This window comes from Falco cherrug, chromosome 7, assembly GCF_023634085.1.
Source record: "Falco cherrug isolate bFalChe1 chromosome 7, bFalChe1.pri, whole genome shotgun sequence".
NCBI classification, from domain to species: domain Eukaryota; kingdom Metazoa; phylum Chordata; class Aves; order Falconiformes; family Falconidae; genus Falco; species Falco cherrug.
Window position 1 is genome coordinate 42815318 of NC_073703.1, and position 12439 is coordinate 42827756.

Genomic DNA, 12439 nt, shown 5'->3' on the forward strand with positions numbered 1-12439 from the left:
CCTTCAGTCTGCCATAGAGAAGATGCTTTGCCCTTAGTAAGTTCGGAAGAATGAGACACACACGCGCACTGAAGTCACTTGATCTCCATAACTTGGCAACTTAATCTTGTGTCCCACAGGCATGCTCTTTTTAAGCCCTGGTCTGAATCTCCTCTGAAGCTGATGCAGAATGAAACCCAGTGCTGAAACTCTAATGAGAACTCAGTTTCATGAAAAATTGTCTTCTGACCAAACTAAGTTTCTTCTTGGGCTAGTAGTGCCCTCAAAGGAACTGTTCATGAAGTAACAGATACTTTTTTGTTGTTGCTGACAGGTTTTTTTTTGACACTGTCTATGTTTAAGGTTGTGTTTTTCAGAATCATACACAACAATCAGACTTTCACAGACTGAAATATTATTTGTATATTACATTGTAATTTTTCAGGAAAGAGCAAGCCATGGATTCTGCTAGATATGGAGAGAAGAGTAAGAATGATTGTATGACTTTCAAAAACAGTTTTAAAATATTCAGGGAAATAAACAATACTGTATTTACAGGGTGAAGTGTGAACTAGCATATTTTAAATATGTCTGTTTCTGCAGAAGGGAAGAATTCCTGCTTGCAAAATCTTAACAGTTAATAAATAATGTGGGACTTTGATATTGAGAATTCCAGTGTTGATTCATACAGTATACTGGTAACTTCTGTAGGGCATTCTTGAAATATTTTAAAGATCAACATTCCTAAAAGTAGAAAAATTTTATAACAGGTAAGGTACATGCAAAGAGTGGTTTAGAGCATTTGTGTGCTCTAAAATCAGGAAATTGGAAAACAAGTTAGTTCCTAAGCTGCCTGCACGTGGCTGCACTGGCTTGCAAGGTTCTGGGAGTGGAAGTAACCCCAGTGGTAATATAGGTCAGTGTGCCTTTGTGTGTCTGGGGGGGCTGCAGCAGCTTAATTGATGAGTCAGTTTAACTCTGGTTCCCTGGCCTTGGGTCCTGTACATGCCTCTAACTTTGCCGGTGCAGCCTTACAAGGGCATGGTGTTGATGGAGGAACAGTTGCACTCAGAAATTGTCTGTCTATACAGTGATAGGAGCAATTGAACACCCAAGTGGGGTATAGAATGGAAGCGTTTATCCCACAGTTATACGCTCTGTGTCAGGAAGTATAGGGATGAGAGAAAACTGTACACGGCCTGTTTCTCTCTCCTCTTCTTCCGCCAGTGTGGATGAGGACAAGCTTTTCCATAATGATTTTTTTAAATTTCCATATTGAAGCTCCTTGCCTTCCATCTCCCTTTGTCTGACTTGGATACATGTAACTTTCTTTACTACCCAACAATGGTCATGATAGTTTTGTTGAAACAAGATCTGGGGTTGGCTGCTTTCTCTCTCCCAGCTTTAGGAGGCAGCCAGCAGGGCTGTTGGTCACAGCAGGATTCCCTGCAGTAACAACCTGCATGTGTCTCCTCCTCCCCACCGCTCCCCAAGCATATGGTTAGCTGCATATTCTCCCTTCTACGTAACTCACTTTTTATTCCTCTTAGCACACGAGGTTTGTGCTTCAAAGTGTGAACAGGCTTTGATGCAGAACAGAGGCAGAAATTATTTGCGAAAACATTTCTTGGAGATAATTTATGTGCATGGAATGGCATTCAGCTTTGGGAAGTCTGAGTGGCAACTATTTAACAGACAGACAATTTAGGATAAGTTCTTTTTTTGAGACTAACCCTTCTTCGCTTCTGCCTAGGGTGTTTTTGTTTTGGTGGGGTTTTTTTTTGGAGGTGGTGGTGGTTTGGTGGGCTTTTTTGCACCCTCGTCAATCACAAAACAAAGGACAAGCATTAGGCATATGTGTTGAACTATTTTGAGGATTTTTTCCCCCCCTTGCATTGATCAGACAATGTGGGTGAGGATAACACGTAGAGGAAAAAAAGGTCTTACTGGATTTTATAATGGACACATATATATTGTTCAGGCACTTATTCAAAGGTCTTCTCTTTCCAGGAGAATGTTTTGAAAAAGATCACTTGCAAGCATGCAATTTGTTGTAAATATGTACTGATTCCTTTTTTTCCTCTCTAGGTAAAAGTATGGATGAAATCAAGAAGCTGCTGTTGTTGGTTCTGGGATGTGCTGTACAGGTGATCATTCATTAAGGCTTGAAAAATAAGATTTTTTTGAATCTCTTACTTTTTTCTGGACTGAGAAAATCCATCCAAAGATCAGTGCTGTATGAACAGATCTCCAGCTCAAGACAGCTTGTGAGCTGAAGTTGTGAGAAGACACAATAGGTGAATGAAAGAAATGCAGGGGAAAGGAAGCACACTTTATGATAGCAGTAGCCTCAATTTGTTGCCAGTGTGTAATCAGGCACGGATATGTGTTCTTGCAACTAAGTAGTCTACTTTTGATAACAAAGTGGGAAGAGATAAGCTTTAAACAGCGTTCTTGATACCAATACTGTTGTTAGTTTTCTTACCATTTTAAAATACGGAGTGGAACAGTACATATTAATGATAAACAAATAGATAATCCAACAGTCTAAACATTTGTTTAATGAATCCTGATTTTATTTGCATAGTCTTTTGATTGAATATTATGTGTAGAAAATCCAAAATTAATATATACTTTGTATATTCATGTGGGGATTTTTATGGGGCATTTGTTAAAATAAATGGACAGGCAATCTATATGGGAAACTCCCCAGAAATGCACAACTGTTACTGGATAAAGAAATCAGTGTTCTGCTCACCAAACTCTGTGGGTGATAAACAATAGACGTGTTGCAGGCTAGCCTTTGCTTATAATTGACCTTGTTTGTAGGTCTGTCTAGTGTTTTTGTCATGCCTTAGGACACTTACCCTGCTCAGCTATGTCAAGTCAATTATGTCAGGGTAAAGCTGTCTACATATGGCTGCTCTGAACTGTCTCAGTGTTGCATTGCAGCACAAAGAATAAAGGTCTAATTTGGCAAGCTGCGGTGCATCCTCAGTCCCCGTTTATGGGTCTGAGGTTCTCCCTACTGGAAGGGATGGTTGAGACTCGGAACCAGGCGCAAAAGTATACTAGAATGGATTTAAAAAGTAGCGTGTAACTTCTCCGCAATGCAGAGTTGTTACAAGAAGGCAGTAATGTTGGTAGTGTACAATCACAGATATACAAATAGCAGATGTCTGTCTCTTCTAAAACCTTAAGTAAAAGATTTACTAAAATCTGTTTGTCTGAAATGTCACTCATTTCTATCCAAAATGTTTCTCAACCCCATTTTTCATCTAAAGCACATGTTGATTTAGTCTAACAAGCAACATTATGCATTGATGTGGCTAGTATCTGAAGTGATGCATTTCTCTTCATTGCCAAAACCAAGCAAAATGCAAACAGCAAAGCAGACAGGTTAAATGATACAATGTAAATGCAGGTTTATGTTTGTGCAGCTCTATTAATGAAGCTGTGATGATTTTCTCCGGCTGTTGCCCCACCTCTTGATCTCATTGCATGTTGAACTTGTTTTTAGAGAGCAAAACCAGCCATTTAACTTAGCCTTAATTTTAATGACTGTAAAAGGTTTAAATAATTTAATGCGTAGTTTGGTTCATGCTCCATATGGAGCAATGAAGTATTATACCTTCTAGCATGACAGAGTGTAGATCTCAAACATTTTGTTGTTAGCAATGTGTAGATATTTTTTTTATTTAAGTGAAAAATGGTGCAGTAGGTTTTAGGATGGGTAGCACTGTTTCAGGTTGTCTTTTTTTCTTTTAACAGTGTGAAAGAAAAGAAGAGTTTATTGAAAGAATAAAACAACTGGATATTGAAACCCAAGCTGCCATTGTATCACACATTCAGGAGGTGGGACTCTCAGTATTGTCCGTTTTGACTTTTTACCTCTCCCTTCCTTGATGTAACAGGGTTGTGGTTTTTTGCTGTGAAATATTAATGCTTGGAATTTCTTAATGGATTAATGAATTTCACAAAAAAAAAAAAAGATGGAATATGTTACTGCAATCAAATTATAAGATGAAAATGATAGGCATTTGGAACATTACTTGGCTCAGTTGGCGTTTTAAAGAGATGCAGTGGTAAATGCCTTGCTTGCCAGTTACAGGCTGTTTAGAAGGAATTGTTGTAAGGATATATGCATAATATTTCCAAAAAGCACGTATAGCTTAGAAGCTGCAGTGTCCCCTGTAGCAATGGTGTAAGCACTTAGTCCCCGAGTCCTGTGGTAGGTGAAACACGGGTTCCCCAGTGGCTTGCTTCAGACAGTGGCCTCTGAGCTCAGATGGTCTTGAAGAGTGTACTCTGCCGCTACAATTGGGCGTATAGTCTGGTTTTAAAGAGAAGTTTGTTTCAATGACAAGTATTCTTGGATTTCTAAGGCTTCTGCAGAAGGAGCCAGCTTGCTTTGGCGACCCGAAGGAGAGCTGTATTGAAACAGCCCCTGCTGGATGTGCCTGGCCGGGAGCAGGCACTGGCTGTGGCTGATAGTCAGTGTGTACAGGTGTAGAAAGCCCAGTACACTCTGATTTGAGAAACAAATAGTGAAAGTCTTAAGACAGGAACTTCTTTCTTAACACTTTAAAAAAATAGTTCTGGTTTAAAAATAAATAATTTGTGATGAATTAAGCACATGGTTATGACAAGAGCGGGGACAACAGTCTCTAACTTAGCTTGAGAGACTTGCCTGACATTTCTGCTAAATGATTCAGAGGAAATCGGTTTGGGTATGATGGCTGTTGAAAGGTACACTGCTAGCAGCAACCAGACAAAGGCAGCTCCTCCCAGCTGTATCAGCTGCAAATTGCAAATTCATGGAAAGCAGGGCTTCTTCTCAGTGAGACACCAGCCTAACTGTTCAGTGTGGTCTCGGTCCCTTCAGATCGCTGTGGTGACCACCTCAGTGCTTGCAGTAAGACAGTTGCATACTTCTGATACGCAAGTACATGTGCTATTGATCACAGTAGGTATCTGATAATTTTTTAATTATTATTTATTTTAATTATTAATTATTAAAAGCCTTAATTATAAATAGAAAAAATTCTGGGTAATGTTATGTTAAGGTAGTTGTGTTTGTTTTTTACAACCTGTTTTTAGTGAAATGTGATACGTTTTTTAATCGATCAGTAGAAGAACCTGGAGGATGCAGTGTATACGGCGAACAAATTCACAAATCAACCAGTAGAAAGACATCTTTTTTTGTTCCTGTCCCTAGGTAACTCACAACCAGGAGAATGTCTTCGACTTGCAGTGGCTGGAGCTCCCAGATATGGCCCCAGAAGAACTAGAGTCTCTCTCCAGGAATATGGTTTTCCACCTCAAGAGGCTCATTGATGAGAGAGATGAATGCACAGAAGTACAATGACTTCTCTCTCCCATTTAGAGTTGATGTGAAGCAGCAGATGCAGGCTCCATTCCTTCTCTTGTGTCATGTCTGTGCACTGGGTTTCTATTTCTTCTGTGCCTTTCTACTACACCTCTGAAAATCTGTAGAAAGATTTTTCACTCTTGATTCTTGCATAAATACTAAGGTGTGGTGAAATGAGTGGTACAGAGGAGTGGAGTGGTCTCTGCACTTTGTGGAGAGAGTAAAATATTTGAAGTTGCAACTGTGTCTTGAGATTGTTGTCTCTGCGTGTCTGCTCAGTCATTTGTCTTTGAGTGGCTGCTTGCCTGTCTCTTCATTGTATCTACCATCATGGGTTTCAGTGTCTTCTCTAGTTTTTTTCTGTGTGAAGACAGCCCTATCTGTTGCTGACTCATACATTTCCTTCCCTTCAGATTTCTGGAGGAGGCTTCTCCCCTTCTTCAACCTGTTAATTTTCTGTCATGCTTTTGACTATAATTGCATTAATTAAAACTGCTACTTACTATAGGTTTGTTATGAATTCTCCAAGCAAAACAGGCTGCTTATTTTTAGCATTGGAAGGGGAATATTTTAGTGGTCTGAGCGTAGTGGAGATTGCTTTTCTCCTCTGTATAACCTTCCCACCTGGTATCACTTGAACTTTGTATAATGCCAGGCTAATAATTTTCTACATTTATAAATAATTTTTAGATACTTGAAAAACAATGTATAGTTATACTGTTTGTCTCTTGACACTACATACTTCCCTGTATTTCTAGGTCATTGTAGATCTCACTCAAGAGAGAGATTATCTGCAGTCTCAGCAACCACTAAGTCCTCTGAAAGCACCAAGTCCAGATTCTTCACCAAACCCAGCCAGCCCTCTTTCTAATGAAGACAAGCAGCACCTTGCAGTTGAGCTGGCAGACACAAAAGCTAAATTGAGAAGAATCCGTCAGGAGCTGTGAGTCATGAGTGATTTATGCTTCTAGAGAGACTTGTATATTAAGTCTTGTGCATCCTGAAAATACAGGTGCTTGTTGGCTTTGGTACGCTGGCCTCTATGGGAGCTCTCAGAATCACATCTTTTAGAAATTTTTTTTATTGATGAGAGTAGGAAGCTTTCTTCTTTCTTAAGACACATTGTATCTTTAAATACAGAGTGATGGCTACTTCCATTTTTCTTTTTGCATCTTATCTCTCTCTTCTGCTCTTCAAAATGTCAACTGCTAGCTGCACTTCTTAATTATTAGTGGAAATTCCAGAGGCCAGTGAAGCTAGCTATGACAGCAGTAGCAGCAATGAGATTTAAACAGAGGTACTTAGTATAAAAACAGAGTTGCAAGCTCAGAACCCTGATAAAGGTTCATCAGAAAAAACCTCTTGCTTTTATGAAGCTGTCATGACAAAGAGGCTTTATGTTCAAAATTTGATAGGAAGTTTCTATCTTCCTTTCCAGATTTCTAGTAGAGTCCATATAATCAGTATTGTTTGTGTGTGTGTAATTACTAAGATTTTTCTACCTTTTCAGGGAAGAGAAGTCTGAACAGCTTGTAGATTCTAAACATGAAGTTGAGCAGCTCACTCTAGAGCTGCAAAAAATAAAACAAGAGGTAAGATGGGCTCATTTTACTGTGACAGTCTTCCCTATTTAAAAAAGCTTCTTTCCGTGTGAGGCTAAAAATGCAAGTATGTCTGTGTTTTAATGAGGAAATCGAGTTACTCCAGCAACCTGTTTGATTATGGCTATGCAATGCTAACACTTTCAGCTTAACTGGTGAGAGCAGTCTCATCTTGGGCTGCAAATAGCCTAGTAATGCCTGAAGCATATGCAGCATGAGGCATTAGAAATGTCAGGGTGCCAACAGGCTGAACAACCTCTCTGCCACAGAGAGAATTTACTGGCTAGTGGAAGAATTCTCTTCCCCCTGAACTAGGGGAATGGTATTTGCCTATGTTTAAAAGAAGTAAGTATATAAATAAAAATAAAATTTAAAGAACCTGCTTTAAAGTATTAACTTAAGATTTTTCTCCCTGCTTATTCCTCACTTCTCACAGAATATCCACCTGGCCTCAGATGCTCGTTCTGCTCGAGCATACAGAGATGAGCTCGACTCGCTGAGAGAGAGGGCAAACCGTGTGGAGAGACTTGAGATGGAACTTGTTCGTTGCAAAGAAAAACTTCATGATGTAGATTTTTACAAAGCTCGCATGGAGGCAAGTGAAAATTGGGAGAATAATTTGCTGAGCAATCCTTAATGTTTGGCTTTTGTTGTGTTACCAGTTCATGTGTCATTTGTCATTGAGCTGACTGTAGCAAAACATCAGAGCAAGTAGAAATTTCATAATGTGTGTTATAGTCGTTGATTTAGCAACATTAAAACTTCTTTCAGGGGCAAGAAGGACTTGCTAAACTAAGTAGTTTAGCTAAACTATTACTAATAAATAATACCCATTGGTTTTAATACACTCTGCTTAGGTCAGCATTATGTGGCTAAACAGGACAGACCTTTCTAGATGCCTCTTGTAGAGAATCCAGACCTTTAGTCTAGCCTTGAAAATTTACTCTTAGGTAAAATCCCTGTGTTTCAGAGTTGTTCCTTTGACCAGCATTTTAAATATCATATATAAATTAGCTGAATTAATGTCTGGGTGTTTTTCCTTAGGCATTTGTAGCAAATGCAACAAAGGCTGGGCATTTTTAAGCATGACCTTAGATGACAAATGTAAGCCACCCCTTTTTGCAGCTGTTGCTTGTAGTAGAAAGGAGATAAAATTTGCATCTTCCCTAGTGCCCTGTGTAAGGTATGTCAATGAGAGACTTATAGCTTTGTTCCAGCACTAATGCTAGTTACTCAGCTTACTCACCCGCAGCTATGCCCATCCTGGAATTATTAATTAACTCAGGTTGGAATGAACCCTGGTGATCATCTAGACAAACTCATTGCTCACAGTATGGCTGACCTTAAATTTAGGTCAGACTACCCTAATGTTTGGTTCTTTCAGTTCTTTGAGCAGTTCTCACCTAAACTCTTGCCAATCCACATATGTAACACTTCAAGTGAAGTCTCAGGACTTGCTGAACACACAAAGGTTCAATAATTGACACCCTCACTATTAAATAAAATCCAGGTCTGAGGTAGAAGAGCGGTGTTGAAACTCGCATTTGCCAGGCCTCTGGCTGAGAACACAGACCTTATTTCTGCTCTATAAACTCTTTGTAGGTGATTTTTTTTCCCCTCTCTGACCTAAGGGGCCAGCTAGCTGCTGCTTCTTATGAATAGGTTCACTAAAATGGGTGGATATTAAATGTAGTAATAGACCACAAAAGCCTATCTCCCTGCTCAGTAATTCCAAGTTTACATTAGGAAGTATGAAGCTCTGGCTGTCTCTATTATCCTCCCTCAAGCGGGCAAATCAGTCGTGCATTAACATGGCACACTAGCCATCAGCATGGCATCCTGGTATTTCCCTTTTGGCTGTGCACTGGAGTAGCTTACCTGCTGCTCAGATGGTTTAGTTGGAGCTAGGAAAGGAGTTTTTTAGTCTTGTCTTCATCTGAGATCGAGGGAGTAGTTATTTCTGTTCTTGAGTTCTCAGCCTCCTTGCTTGTCCTAGAGCCAGCAGTTTCCTGCTCTGATGCCTGCGTTCTAATCTTGCTCAACATACCATTCAGTAAAGAAACCTCCACTTCAGTTTCAAATTTGTTCCAACTTCCCTTACTCCCTTTTCTATCCTGTCAGTTTTTGGTGAAAATATTGAATGTCAGAGATGAGTGCTGGCTCTCCAAGGACACCTCCCTGAAATACAATAGTGAGACAAAGAATATTTCCCATCAATACAGCACTTTGCTAATTCTGGCCACAGTGTGGCCTCTAGTAAAAGTTGCCGCTGCTGTAGGGGCTGAGCTCTTCTAACCTGCGGCAGGCACAGCTGTCTGCAGGCTGCTTTGTGGTCTAGAATAGCCAGAGGGTTTCACATTCTCACCACTCCCTCTTCCATCACTGATCAGTCTTGGCACAGCCATAGACTGCCAGTGTTGAGCAGTGGCAGCATCAGGCAAGCTCCACTGGTTTTGTACTGATACAGTCAGAGGATTCCACAGGGCACTCTTCTGTATTTTTTTAAGGTCATGAGTAGCACAAAGGCTGTGCATGGTAGCCAACTTGCCATGGTCCCTCAGTTTTCTGTCTTTGTCTGAAGTCCTCCACCCCTCCGAAAGAAGAGTTAATGGCTGGAGTCAGTTCAGTGACTGCTCAGTTTCCTCCCACTCCCTCAAAAAAACTGGTTTACCAATCCCAAGCTGCAAAATTTGTGCAGGAATGTAACGTGGTAGAGATTTTTACCACTAGATGGTACACTGCTGATTCATCTCATGGCATTTACTGGTTGCAGCTGGCTTTCTAAGCTCTAAAACAAATCTTAGGGAGGCGCAGCAGTGAAAATGTGTGTAAAATACAGCATAAGCTACTCTTCTATGGTAATGTGATGTCTTAAAGCTCATAGGGTCTTGACAGGGTTGTTAATAAGCAGTGTCAAATCGTTAAGTGGGAAGAAAAAGTGGATTTACCGTTGTGCATCAATGCAAAAAGCTATTAATGAGCATTTAAAAATCTTTTCTTTCTTTTAGTTCATATACATGTTTGGTAGTTTGAACGAAAAATATGGAATGTACTCTGTGTATGATACCGTAACGAGCTTTAGGAATTACATACAAGCTTACAAGTAGTTTCTGAAAGCACACAACACAAACCAGCAGTGGTGGTAGGAAGAGATTTAAGGAGCTATTGCAGAAGGATTGCAAAAGGAACAAGTCTTTCTCTAGTGAGCATAACACGTTTAGGCATGTGTGTTTTCCTTTTCTGTATGTCTTGACAAAGTTGTTCAGAAATGTCATTTTGGTTTGACCATTCTTCAAGGAACATGGAGATCAATATGCTCTGGAGACCTTACTCCTGGGGTGGCTTAGTGACATTGTAACTGTGAATGCGGGGGAGCATGCTTAATGCAGGGCTTCCTCTAAGGAGGTGCTTCTCTCCAATGTGAAGCTTCCCTCCAGCATTCCTCTCCATTGAACCTTGCACTGCTGCAGCAGATAAGATTATTTTCTGAGGCCAGGGAGTCCGCTTTGCCTCTTCTTCCTCCTGAATGCAATCATGTTTCCATGCGGGATGATAGGAGGAATTTCTGTGAATGTTTTCATCTCACATTTATATGTTTTCATATAGTTGTCCAAGGCAATGTTTGATTGTCACAAGATGATTACTGTGTCATGGCTCAGTAGAGGCAACTCCTGAACTGCCAGAAAGGAGGGGTTTGAACTCTAATAACTAGGTCTGGATGGTGTGCAAATTCTCTAGTTTCAGATTTAAACAATCTCATTGCTACCTTAGTTTCTAAAAACGTTTTCCAGTAGCAGCACACCCCGATTGCGCAACTGCCTACCCTCAGAGGTAATTGTGAGCATGTGAGTACACAATGCACATTCTGAAAGCTATTTCGAATCACAGTGATCCAGGATCAAACAACAATATATAATTTATGTTAGAAATTACAAAAGCAGGATTTGTATATGTTAGATATTAAATCATCACAATTTAAGTGATATAAAATGAAGAGGGGTTTAATCCCTTGCCTAGTAAATTCAGTGTATTTAAAAAAAAGTAATGAATCGACAGCCAACTATTTTTGCTGTTGATTTAAAAATAAACTCAAAGTTACAAAATAATGTTGATAGGTTTGTTAGTTAAGAAAAAATAAACCTTAATCCCAGTGGAAGCACCGGCATCACATGACCACCTGGGTCTCAGAAGTATGATTTGTAGCCAGACACATTTTTAGGTCAACTATGTTATCCCAGCAACTTCTGTGAGATGTTGGTGCTGACATTAGTTAGGACAGTTTTACCTTCCAGGCTTTGAGATGTAGCTCTACAAAGCTCTCATGGAGTAATTATTTAAATTATACAAACTTTTCAATATTAAGACAACCTCAGATCATGGATACACCAGTGAGCAACATTGACCTCACCATTGCAGGCAATTCCACCAGGTTATTAATTTAAGATTTCATCAGAACTGCTTTGAACTGACATGTCTGCCCCTCCTGGGCACTCTATGGAAAGTGCTTCAGTCTTCCATGTATTGCAGCTCCCAGGGATGCGTGGTTTGCTCCTGGATATGTGTATGTACTTGGCGCGCATAACTTGACTCTTCATGAAACACTGAAGTAACTAGTTCCTGCTTGGTAGGCAGTTTTGGGAATAGTTCTGACACCGTGTTTTTGAGGTCAGACACCACCTTTTTAAGGCTGTGGTCCAGATTGAGCGTGATGATCTAGCAAAGTAAACTCTTGTTATGTTGCTGTTTCATTACAGGTATTCTGGCAGCTTACATGACACCCAGCACATTTTATGTCATATATTTCCTCTGGTCTGCCATCTGGTTAGTGTCAGCCTTTTCAGGTTGTCCACCCCAGAGTGACCCTGTTGGGTCAGACTTGGCCCAAAATGCAGGTTCTGTAAAATTAGAGTTTCGATATTGTTGTTATTATTTTAGCTACTTGCATAGTCAGACATTTTAATTGTGGTAGTTGAACCGCTTCACAAGCACTGACATACTTGTCCTTTTAATGCTACTGTAGTAGGGAAATTTTTCCTCTCATGTTTTCCAAGTTGGTAACTGACCCACTGAGAGATCAAGGGCAATATGGTACCACATAAAGTAGACTTTCTGTATTATGCCATCTCCAGTCAAGATCCAGCAAACAACTAATATTACTTGCTAAATAAGGCTATTAAATCATGGCCCCCTGCAATATCAAAAGACAAGAGGAGTGGTTGTCAATCAGACACCCTTAACTTGTGCTTTACAGCTGTCTTTTTTTTCTTTTTCTTTTTTTTTTCCCCTCTGAATTCCAAATAACTGAGCCACGTAAGGCTTGTTAAGGTTGATTCTACTACCAAAAAAGAGAAGGTGGTTGCTGATTAAGCAGTGAAGGTCATTTGTTCATGCCTGGTGATCTTTCAGGAATCTACTTGGTTGGGATTTTTGTGGTCTGAGAGGGCAGATGTAAGCACTGATGTCAGCGGAGAGAATATTTTGAAGACAG

At 40.0% G+C, this 12439-nt stretch overlaps 1 protein-coding gene across 2 annotated transcripts in view; it reads left to right on the forward strand.

The window, feature by feature from the left end:
- Positions 1-12439, forward strand: part of CCDC88C (coiled-coil domain containing 88C) — a 102099-nt gene that overhangs the window by 49179 nt on the left and 40481 nt on the right. For both annotated transcript variants that reach the window (XM_055715820.1, XM_055715821.1), the window contains exons 5-10: positions 2068-2126; positions 3751-3834; positions 5198-5338; positions 6109-6293; positions 6861-6942; positions 7388-7546. In XM_055715820.1, the coding sequence (XP_055571795.1) occupies positions 2068-2126; positions 3751-3834; positions 5198-5338; positions 6109-6293; positions 6861-6942; positions 7388-7546 (710 nt within the window). The remainder of the gene's footprint in view (positions 1-2067; positions 2127-3750; positions 3835-5197; positions 5339-6108; positions 6294-6860; positions 6943-7387; positions 7547-12439) is intronic.